The sequence below is a fragment of the Orycteropus afer genome, unplaced genomic scaffold (genome assembly GCF_000298275.1).
Source record: "Orycteropus afer afer isolate SDZICR_OR568_19922 unplaced genomic scaffold, OryAfe1.0 scaffold00419, whole genome shotgun sequence".
Taxonomy (NCBI): Eukaryota; Metazoa; Chordata; class Mammalia; order Tubulidentata; family Orycteropodidae; genus Orycteropus; species Orycteropus afer.
Window position 1 is genome coordinate 861,867 of NW_006922006.1, and position 12,227 is coordinate 874,093.

At 37.5% G+C, this 12,227-nt stretch overlaps 1 protein-coding gene across 1 annotated transcript; it reads left to right on the forward strand.

Annotated features, from left to right (window-relative positions):
* The first annotated feature begins 9,079 nt into the window (after positions 1-9,079).
* Positions 9,080-10,036, forward strand: LOC103208171 (olfactory receptor 5B3-like). The gene has a single exon (XM_007953849.2). The coding sequence runs from the start codon at positions 9,092-9,094 to the stop codon at positions 10,034-10,036; it is 945 nt and encodes a 314-aa protein (XP_007952040.1). The 5' UTR covers positions 9,080-9,091.
* Positions 10,037-12,227: the final 2,191 nt, after the last annotated feature.

Genomic DNA, 12,227 nt, shown 5'->3' on the forward strand with positions numbered 1-12,227 from the left:
TCTGAGGATGAATTTCTTCCTCAAATTAAGTTGACTATAATGACATGGATGAAGAAAAGCTTTCAGGACCTTCATTTGCTGATGTGGCACAACTAAAAAAGAGAAGAAACAGCTCCAATCAGCCATTAATAATTAATGGATATGAAATGCACTAATTATGAATCTAGGAAAATTAGAAGTCAATAAAATGGAATATCTGAAGATAGATATCCTAGACATTAGGATATCTATTAGCTGAAATGGATTGGTAATGACCATTTTGAATCAGATATATAGTCTACTATACTGGGAATGACAATCTGAAGAGGAATAGCATCACATTAATCCATAAAAAGAGTATTTCAAGATCCATCCTGAAGTACAACGCTGTCAGTGATAAGATAATATCCCAACTCCTATAAGGATGACTAGTTAATACTACTGTGGTGGTTATGTTTGTGTGTCAACTTGGCTAGGACTGGTTGAGTGGCTGGGCAGCTGAATGTAGTATTCCCTATGATACAACTGGTAATCAACTCCATGGTGGAATCTACTGTGAGCAGCTGAGTAGCTGCCTTTGGGTATATGGTCTTATATATGGGAAATATATAAGAAACAGCTATGGGAATAGTATCTAGCTTATAGCACACTTGAACCCTGCATGTAGCTGTGCCATTGTTCAGCAGCCTTCCATGCTCTGCTGACCTTGGGACTTCTAATGGACTTGAATTAATGGCCTTCCGTGTGGTTTGGTAACATTGGGACTGTGCCTTTTTACTTGTCAACCTTGGGCTTGTCAGTCTCAGCAGCCAGCAGCTGTCTGAGTGAAGAAAAGCCTCTAGCTTCAGTGGGATGGAAATAGGAGGCAGAGCTGAAGCTCAGGGTTGAGAGGCTTTTATCTAGCCCCTAGAGCCTGGCACTTTGAACTTGGACTTAAAGCCTCCAAACTGTAAGAGAATAAACTCCTGTTTATTAAAGGCATCCAATTTGTGGTATATATTCTTGTCAGAGCAGCACTAGGTGACCAGAACAACTACTAATATTCAAATTTACACACCAACCACTAAAGCCAAAGATGAAGAAATTGAAGATTTTTATCAAGTAATGCAGTCTGAACTCAACCAAACAGGCTATCAAGATGCATTGATAATTACTGGTGATCGGAATGCAAAAGTTGGGAACAAAGACAAAACATTATTAACTGGAAAATATGGCCTTGGTGAAAGAAACGACACCAGAGATCATATGACAGACTTTTGCAAGACCAACAACATATTCATTGCAATACTTTTTTCCAACAACATAAAGGAAGACTGGACAAGTCAACCTTACCAGACAGAATACACAGGAATAAAAATGGCTACATCTGTGGAAAGAGACAATGGACAAGCTCAATATCATCATTCAGAGCAAGGTCAGAGGACAACTTTGGAAAAGATCATCAATTACTTATACGCAAGTTTCTGGTGAAGCTGAAAAAAATTAAAATAAGTCTTCAAGAGCCAAAATACAACCTTGAGTATATACCACCTGAATTTAGAGACCATTTTAAAAAGTGACACATTGAACACAAATGACTGAAGACCATGCATGGTGTGAGATGACATCAAGAACATCATATGTGAATAAAGCAAAAGGTGGCTAAGAAGAACCAAAAAACCAGACTCACTGTCATCGAGCAGATTATGACTCACAACGACCCCCATTGGGTTTCTGAGGCTATAAATATTTATGGTGTAGATCACCCCATCTTCATTCCACAGAATGGCTGGAGGGTTTGAACACTGACCTTCTGGTTAAGAGTCAAATGCCTTATCCACTACACCAACAGAGTGCCTTTGATTAAGAAGACAGGAAAGAAAGTCAAACCCAAAGTCAATGTCAGAAGAGACTGAAACTTGCTCTTCAATGAAGAGTGCATAAAGCAAATGGAAGAAATGATGAAATAGAAGAGCTGAACAGATTTCACAGGATGACTCAAAAAGACAAAGTAAAATATTACAATGAAATCTGCAAAGACTTCAAGTTAGGAAAACACACTATGCATTTCTCAAGCTGAAAGAACTGAAGAAAAAAATGATGCCTCAAGTTCCAATATTAAAGAATTCTATGGACAAAATATTGAATGATGCAGGAAGCATCAAAAGAAGATGGAAACAATATACAGAGTCATTGTACCAAAAATAAGTGGTCAATGTTCAATCATTTTAGGAGGTAGCATGTGATCAAGAACCAATGGTATTGAAAGAAAAAGTCCATGCCACCCTGAAGGAACTGGTGAAAAATTAGGCTCCAGAAATTGACAGAATATCCACTGAGATGATTCAACAATGGGATGCAATGCTGCAAAGGCTAACTCATTTATGTTAAGAAATTGGAAGACAGGTACCTGGCGATCAAATGAAAGAGATCAAATTTGTGCCCATTCCAAAGAAAAGTGATCCAACAGATGTGGAAATTATGAAATAATGATCATTCATATCACACACAAGTAAAAATCAGACTGAAAATAATTCACATATGTTTGTAGCAGTACACTGAGAGACAAGTGCCAGAAAGTCACTCCTGATTTAGAAGAGGGCAGGGAATGAGATATATCATTGCCAATTTCAGACGGATCTTGGCTGAAAGGAAATACCAGAAAGATGCTTGCTGTTGTTGTTGTTAAGTGCTGTCCTATATTTTATTGACTATGGAAAGCATTTGACTATGTGGATCATAACACATCATGGATGTCATTGAGAGGAATGGGAATTCCAAAACACTTGATTGTTGTTCTTGTTACCTAGTGCTACTCTACCAGAAAATACCACAAATGGGATGGCTTCAACAAATAGGAGTTTACTCTCTTACAGTTTTGGAGGCTATAAGTCCAAGTTCAAAGTACCAGGCCCTAGGGGCTAGATGAAAGCCTGTCGACTTTGGACTTTAGCTCTGCCTCTTGCTCCTGGCCCACTGAAGCTGGAGGCTTTCTTTGTTCAGGCAGCTGCTGGCTGCTGAGGCTGAAAAACCCATGGTCAACAAGTAAAAAGGCACAGTCCCAAAATTATCAAACCACACAGCAGGCCATTAATTCAATCCACTGACAGTCCCAAGACAACATGGAAGGCTGCTGGAGGATTCAAACATTGCAAAAGTTGCAGACCATTCCCAAAGCTTCTTCTTCTATACTGGAAGCAGACCACATCCCTAAGGCAACTATTCAGCTGCTCCAGTACATTCCATTATGAAGTTGATTACCAATCTCACCAGCTGCCCAGCCATGCCAAACCAGGCCCAGCCAAGTTGACACAACCTTAACTACCATAATTGTGCTCACGATGAACCTGTACATAGACTCAGAAGCTGTCAATTGAGCAGAACATGAGGAGACTATTGTTAGGTGCTGTCGAGTTGGCTCCGACTCATAGCGACCTCATATACAACAGAAGAAAATGCTGCCCAGTCCTGCATCAGCTTCACAATACTCGCTATACCTGAACCCATCATGATAGCCATGATGTCAATCCATCTTGTTGAGGGCCCTCCACCTTTTCGTTGACCCTCCACTTTACCAAGCACGATATCCTTCTCCAAGGAATGCTCGTTTCTGACAACATGACCCAACATGCTTCCAAGAAGCATTTGGCTGCACCATTTCCAGGACATATTTGTTAGTTCTTCTGCTAGTCCATGGCTCTTTCAGTATTATTCACCACACCACAACTCAAAAGCATCAACTCCTCTTCGGTCTTCCTTATTCATTGTCCAGCTCTCACGTGTATGAGGCGATTGAAAATACCATGGCTTGGGTTAGGCACACCTTAGTCTTCAAAGAGACATCTTTGCTCTTTAGCACTTGAAAGAGGTCTTTTGCAGCAAATTTGCCTGATGCAATACGTCATCTGATGTCTTGACTTCTGCTTCCATTGGTGTTGATTGTAGAACCAAGTAATACGAAATCTTTGACAACTTCAGTCTTTTCTCCATTTATCATGATATTGCTTATTGTTCCAGTTGTGAGGATTTTTGTTTTCTTTATGTTGAGATGTAATCCATACTGCAGACTGTAGTCTTTAATCTTCATCAGTAAGTGCTTCAAGTCATCCTCATTTTCAGCAAGCAAAGTTGTGTCATCTGCATGGTTTAAAATCAGGATATGTGTGTATCAGGGCTGCATCTTTTCACTATACTTATTCAATCTGTATCCTGACCAAATAATGTGAGCAGCTGGACTGTATGAAGAAGAATGTAACCTCAGGATTGAAGGATACCATGTGATATAATACCATATGATATATAGATGACACAACTTTGCTTGTTGAATGTGAAGAAGATGCGAAGCACTACCTGGTGAAGATCAAAGACTACAGACTTCAATATGGATTACACCTCAACATAAAGAAACCAAAAATCTTCATAACTGGACCAATAAGCAACATCATCATAAATGGAGAAAAGATTAAAGTTGTCAAGGATTTTCTTTTACTTGGATCCACAATCAGTGCCCATTACAGCAGCAGTCAAGAAATCAGATGACCTATTGCATTGGGCAAATCTGCTGCAAAAGACCTCTTTAAAGTATTAAAGAGCAAAGATTTTACATTAAAGATAGATGCATCTGACCCAAGTCGTGGTATATTCAATAGTCTCATGTGCACTTGTATATGAGGTCTCTATGAGTTGAAACCGACTTGACTGTACCTAACAAAACAATCTGAATGGGATGTAGTGAGCAATGGATAAGGAAGAGCACAGAAGAATTGATGCATTTGAGTTATGGTAAGGGCAAAGAATGACAAATGTACCATGAATTAGGAGAAAAACAAACTTGCTCCTAGAAGCAAGGATGGTGAGATTTCGCCTCTCATACTTTGGACATGTTATTAGGAAGAGCCAGTCCCTGGAGAATGACATCATGCTTTGTAAAGTTGAAAAAGAGGTAAATCCTCAAGAAGACAGATTGGCACAGTGGGTGCAACAATAGGCTTGAGCCTAGCAACGATTGTGAGGGTGGTGCAGGTCTGGGCAGTGTTGTTGTTTTGTATATGAGGTCTCTCTGAGTTGAAACCGACTTGACTGTACCTAACAAAACAATATGAATGGGATGTAGTAAGTCAGCTTGGAAATGGGTGATCAGAGGTGACTATGCAGAAAAGTAACATTCAAAGGCCAAATCTGTGGTGTTAAGGCAAATGGTTATTGTTGTTGTGTTGTTCAAAATTTTCATAACGGACCTTATTGAAAATTGTTGGAGAAAGAGTAAAGAATGAAAATGAAATTTTAAAAATCCAGTGCATAAAAGCCTACTGTACAAATGCTAGCAAGAATGTGAAGAAATTGTGAGGCACATTGTTGGCTAAAATAAAAAAAAAATAGTAGAGCTGCTTCAGAAAACAGTTTGGTGTCTTAACCTTCAAATAAACATGATCAAGAAATCCGACTCCTCAGTATACTGAAATGAAAACTTTACGTGAATGTTTAGGAGAGTTTTATTCATACAAGAACTAACACAAATGTCCCTCATTGGGGAATGGATCAACAGGATGTGGTGTCCAATAATGAAATGAAACAAACCAATGAAAAGGATTCCACTCCTGATACAGGTAAAAACATGGAGAATCTCAAATGCATTATGCTAAGTGAAAGAAACTAGTCTCATAGCTCATGTAATATAAGATTCTTTTTACATGACATTCTTGCAAAGGCAAAACTATGGGGAGCAAATACAATTTACTGGTTGCTAGGAAACGTTTGGGAGAAGGCATTGACTACAAATATCAGGTAATTTTGTTTAGATGATGAAACTGTGCTATATTGTGATTGTGGAAGTAGTTTGGCTGTAGACATTTGGCCAGAGTCTTACAATTGGATAGTATAAACTGTGGATATTACAACATGTAAATGATACTTTAGGTAGAAAGTGAAAAAAAGAAATGGCGAGTAATGCACAAGCATGTGTGCACACTCAGCATATCCCAGTAGGTCCCAGCGGCAGTGTAATTGCTTCTTCCCTGGGAAAGTGGAATGAGTGGCTGAAGATGCCTTCACAGGGGATAGGGGACATCTCCTGAGATCTATGTGTTTTAATAATTCCATTTTGGTTCCCACGCATTATCCTCCGAAGTATCAACATGACTTCACATAACATTGTTTTAGAGGGACCAGACCTTGTACTGAGCCCTTTGGCATCATTTATTCAAATGAATGCTGATGGTGGTTAGCACACAGACCAACCTTCCCCGGAACTCATCATTTTCAGGAGTGCTCAACCACAGCCAGAGAAAACAGCCAAAAAGAATCATTGTCTTGAGCAGCTTGAAATGATAGCTCCTTCATCAATGGCTTTATGATCCTTTCCTCACTTGCTCTTCACAGCCACAATTCTGTGGATTATGTGGGAGATAAGCTTTCATTATGTTTATCTTACAAATAAAGAGAAGGTAAGTGACTCCTTCAAGGGCAGAGAAAACTCCCAACACATGTACGACTTCAATCTGGATTGCTGGGTGTCTGTTAATGTCCTTTTCTCCATCTTCTTCTGCCTTAAAGACCTTGGAACCTTTCGACCAGTACCTGAGAGACAGCTTCTTTCCATTATCCTGCGGCTGATTTTGTGATTTCAAACTCACAGTTCAAAATTGCCTTTCTATTTCTATCACTGTTTAAGGTAGGCCTTGTGTTTCACATACAACTTACTGAGTAGTGTAATTCATTCATAAGCACTGAGGAAACTACATCTACTCTGAGATATTTGAGCCCAAAATCAAATGTCCTAAATATTTTTCTTAATCTGGAGGTAAAGCTGGAATATATATTGAAATTATTATCACTGATACTTATGAAATATCCTGCTGCTTTCCTAAAGAAGACGAGCAAACAGAGGGAGGGGGATACACGGTGCTCTGATGGACTAGATGGTAATTTCATCTTGTTCTCGATCTACTGGCCTCTAGTTCAAGGTAAAATTGAAAAAGAAAGAGTTAAATGACATTTTTTAGCTATGTTGTTGTTGTGTGTGCCATCGAATCGGACCTGACTCATAGCGACCCCTCCTTGGGTTGCTGAGGCAGTATCACTATGGAAGTAGATTGCCCAACCTTCCTTCCGAGGAGTGGCTAGTGGGTTTGAACCACCAGCCTTCTGGTTAGCAGTCAAGTGCCTGAGGCACTATGCTACCCGAGCTCCTCTTTTGAGCTATAGCAGGGTTCTAATTAAATGATCAAGATCCATACTCTGTATGAACCTTTTTCCCATAATCCCACTCTTATTATTATTAGTGCAGCTACAAATGTTGACAATGCTGAAAGGCCAAAATATTTATTTAGTCAGACCTGGGTTTAAACTTTGCATCTTTAATCTCCATCATACTAAGTATACAACTATAGAATATAACTTTTGGGATCTGTAATGGTAAAATGAAAATAATAATTCTACATGCTTTTTAAGGTAATTGCAAAAATGAATTGAAAAGCTGTATGTATGTATACATATATTATCACTGGCTGTTGAAATTGGTGTATGCTAAAAGTGCTTGTGTGTATCAAAGTCTGGCAAATATAAAACCTTTACAATCAAGGTTTATAAAGTGGAGTTGTGAAATGGTTATGAGGAAAATGGTAATAGAGCGGTGTAGAGGGTCAACATTCTGCCAAACACTTAAAATTCAAATAAAATATATAAAATATTGTGCTAGCAAAAGAATAGATCCAAAAACAGAAAATACAAAACATGGAACTCTTTACCAGTACAGATTCAGGTAAAATGCTTCTGTAATTTATGAATTTACAACTTTGATCTCTGTGGTTCAGCTATGGGATGCCAATAAAAAGAGAAAGAATGAATTTAAATAAACGAGACTCTTTCCACCCAAGCTGAAATATGGATTTCAAGGAAGAAATTAAGCAAAAGAGTGGCTCACATGGAATGTTTGGCATAGCTACTCCTACGGGAAGGAGGGCACTGAGAAACAGTAGGCAACACAGAATATCTCAGTGAACCAGGAGTGCTGAGCAAGTATGTAAACGAGTAAGGCTACCACATGTTCAGAACTCACCTACACCGTAAGCCGGTGAGTGTCACCACCCACATTTCCCAAAACCGACAGAGTTCATCATTCAATCCTAATATGTATCTAATGTGAAACTTAACACTGAAATCAATTGGCTGTGCTGGACACCCAATTTTAATCCTTTTTATGCATTATCTCACTTAATTCTCAAAATAATACCTTAAAGTATTAATTTTTTTTACCTTTATTTTGCAGAAGGCATTAATGAGGGACAAAGGAGTTGGATTTTGACCGATGACTTCTAGAAAATAAACAATAGGGTTGATATTTGAACACAAATGCACTCTTTCCCAGAACCCAATGTGTAGATTTGCTTTCACCATTGCTTTACTGCTGATCCATGCCCTTAGAGCTTGAGTTATGCCACCATATCTATTACACATGTATCTTTCAATAACTTGACTCTGTATCAGCAAACATTGAGCTTGGAGCAAAGGAGACAATTAATAATTTTAAATTGAGTTAAATTCAATTTAAATTCCATTAAGATCATTAGACCTGGGAGCATCTTGCCTGGATTCTAAGCTTGGGTTTACCAGTTAATACTTCTATAAACATGAGTAAATTATTCAAACTCTTATGCCTCCTAAATTAAATGAAGAACTGCACTAATCAATCTCAAATTGTTGTAAGGAATAAATGAATATGTATATAAAGGGTCTAAGGCAGTATCCAGCATGTGAGCAATATAACAATATAAGTTTTCAATTCATGAAAACTGAATTGGCAATTCATGTCATTTATGGCATGTCATGTTGGCCACGTTATTACTTTCCTTCAGCTCAGTTTAAAAATTTATAATATTTAAAAGTTGGGGAGATATTCCAGGAAGGTCCTTCAGCTCCAACAGTTAGTAACTGCATAGATAATTTATGTGCTAAATTTCATTGTCAAGCCCATGCTTTATGTATGGAGAATCTCAGAATACAAATTACTGGTTTAGTGTAATAATGCACACAGTATACATACATTTCTATTTCATTTCCATCAGTTTTCTGTTTAACACTATGGTCTTTTATTCCTCATCAATACAGAACATCTCTTGATTCCCAAATAACATCAATGGAGAACAGAACACAAGTGACTCAGTTCATCTTGCTGGGAATAAGCAATGACCCAGAGCTGAAGATCCCTCTCTTTATCTTATTCACTCTCATTTACCTCATCAATGTGCTTGGGAACCTGGGGGTAATCCTGTTGATATTGGTGGACTCTCGTCTCCACACACCCATGTACTTTTTCCTCAGTAACTTGTCTCTGGCAGACATTGGTTATTCCTCAGCTGTCACTCCCACAGTATTAGCTGGGCTCCTCGTAGGAGAGAGTATCGTTTCCTACAATGCATGTGCTGCTCAGATGTTCTTTTTTGTAATATTTGCTGTTGTGGAAAATTTCCTGTTGGCCTCAATGGCCTATGACCGCTATGCAGCAGTGTGTAAACCCCTACATTACACCACCACCATGACAACAAGCGCGTGTGCTTGTCTGGCCATAGGTTCCTACACCTTTGGTTTCCTCAATGCTTCCATCCACATTGGGAACACGTTCAGTCTTTCTTTTTGTATGTCCAATGCAGTCCATCACTTTTTCTGTGATATCCCAGCTGTCATGGTTCTCTCTTGCTCTGATAGACATATTAGTGAGATGGTTCTTATTTTTATGGCAACCTTCAATGTCTTCTTTGCTCTTCTGGTTATCTTGATTTCCTACTTGTTCATATTTATCACCATCTTCAAAATGCACTCAGCTGAGGGATACCAGAAGGCTGTGTCCACCTGTGCTTCCCACCTCACTGCAGTCTGCATCTTCTATGGGACCATCATATTCATGTACCTACAGCCCAGCTCCAGTCATTCCATGGACACAGACAAAATGGCATCTGTGTTCTACACTATGGTCATCCCCATGCTGAACCCTCTGGTCTACAGCCTGAGGAACAAGGAGGTCAAGAGTGCATTCAAAAAGGTAGTGGAGATGACAAAACTGTCTCTAGGCTTAACCATATAATATTGTGGGATCCACAGCAATCAAGTTTCATTTTTGTCAGACTTTCTCTTTTCAATGGCTTGCGTTTCAAGGCCCACTCTGTATTTAATTCCTAAGATGATACTTTTATCTCCTCAAAAGTCTGTTGTCTGGGAGAAAAGAAAACAGTATGTTCTGTAATGTAATACACAAAAGAGAATGGCTCTGGGGAACTTAAGAATGTTTGGGTTTTAGCTTTCAAAAACCTTTCTAATTCCATTTGGCTTGTTCACATGTTGTCTATCCTATGCATATATGTCAAACCAGGCACATACAAGTGCATGAATAGAAGCATATGATGGACCCTATGTGCACAATTACATACAAGCATGGGCATTTGTTAAATGAGGTTAATGAATAGCTGGTTCATAATAAAAGAATTTAAAATAACCAGTTGGAATATCAGAATACAAATTCATGTCTAATCTTTTTCTGTCTCTAGTCATAAAACTGTTCTGAGTCCAAAATAAAGAAAAAGATGATATGTATACTTCAATGAGTGTTTGGTTCCTGTGGCCATATATTACCAAGAGCTATATAAGAATAGCATCTTAAAAGAACTAATATTTCTGTCTTCACAAAATAATTTTATAGAAAAATTTTTGATCATAGAATAATTTTTTAAAGGACAAAGATCAGAGTACCATAATAATGACATTTTTCAGTTTATCTGTACATGACTAACTCTTCACATTTTGTATAATACAAAATATTTTAGAAACTGAGATAATTGATAATAATGTTAACCATTTCTCTTAGTGGAAATGATATGGAAAGGCTAATGTCTCTAATTCATGGACACCTTAATTTTCTTGTGACATGTTATTCTGGCTTTGGTATAACTGTCTCAGAGGAAGTTGAGGAACATTCCCTTTTTTCTATTTTTTGGAAGAATTAATACCAAACATTGACAAATTCTTCGTTAAATGTTTGGTAAAATTTACCAATGAAGCAACCTGAGCCTTTTTTTTAATGGGAAATTTAAACTAATAAATCCATCTTTTCATTGTTATAGATCAATTTAGAGTTTCTATTTCTTTTTAAACTGTTTTATTGCTGGAAAATATGTATAACAACACAGTTACGATTTTAATATTTTTACCTGTGTCATTTAGTGACATCAATAACGTTAATCATGCTTTGAAATCATTTCCAGTCTCCATTTTTAATTTTACCACCACCCCTTAACAGAAACACAGTGCCCCAAAGTAATTACTCCTTCTTTTCAATCCTTCTCACCCCACACTGCTTCTTGTTGTTCAGATGTCAATGTTATCCAAAGCAATGAATAGATTCAATGCAATCTCCATCAAAATTTCAATAGACTTCTTTGAAGAAACGGAAAAGCTAATCCTCAAATTTATATGAAGCTGCAAGAGGCTCTGAATAGCCAAAGCAAAACTGAAAAAGAAAAGCAAATTAAGGCTCACACCTCCCAATCTCAAAACATAATATAAAGCTACAGTCATCACAACAGTCTGGAACTGATATAATGATAACATATTCACCAATGGAATAGAATTTAGACCCTGGAAATAAACCCACACATTGATTTTTTTTTTTTTTTTTTTTTTTAAATAAGAGTGCTTAACTCTCTTCAATGGAGTAACAATAGTCTCTTTACTAAATGCTGCTAAGACAATTGGGTTTCCATATACATAAAAATGAAGTTGGACCCATAACTCACACCATAAATGAAAGTCAACTCAAAATGCATCAAGGACCTAGTGTAACAACCAAAACCATGAAACTCTTCAAAGAAAACATAAGGGTAGTTCTTCAGGACTTTGCAGCCTGGTATTTAGCCATAGATTGTTGCATTTCTGGAAGATATGACACCAAAAGCAAAAGCAATAAAAGGCAAAATAGATAAATAGGACGTCATTAAAATTAAAAATTTCATTCATCAAAGAATTTCGTCAACAAATAAAGAAACAAACTACAGATTTTGGGAACTATAAGTAAAGGACTTAATATTCATAATACATATATTTAAAAAAAAAGTTACAACTTAACAACAAAAAGACAACTCAGTCAAAACATAAGGAAAGGACTCGAATAGACATTTCAACAAAGAAGAATTAAAAATGGTCAACAAGCACATGAAAGATGCTCAATGTCATCAGTCATTAGGGAAAACCCAATTAAAAAGGCAATGAGCTATTACTTCACC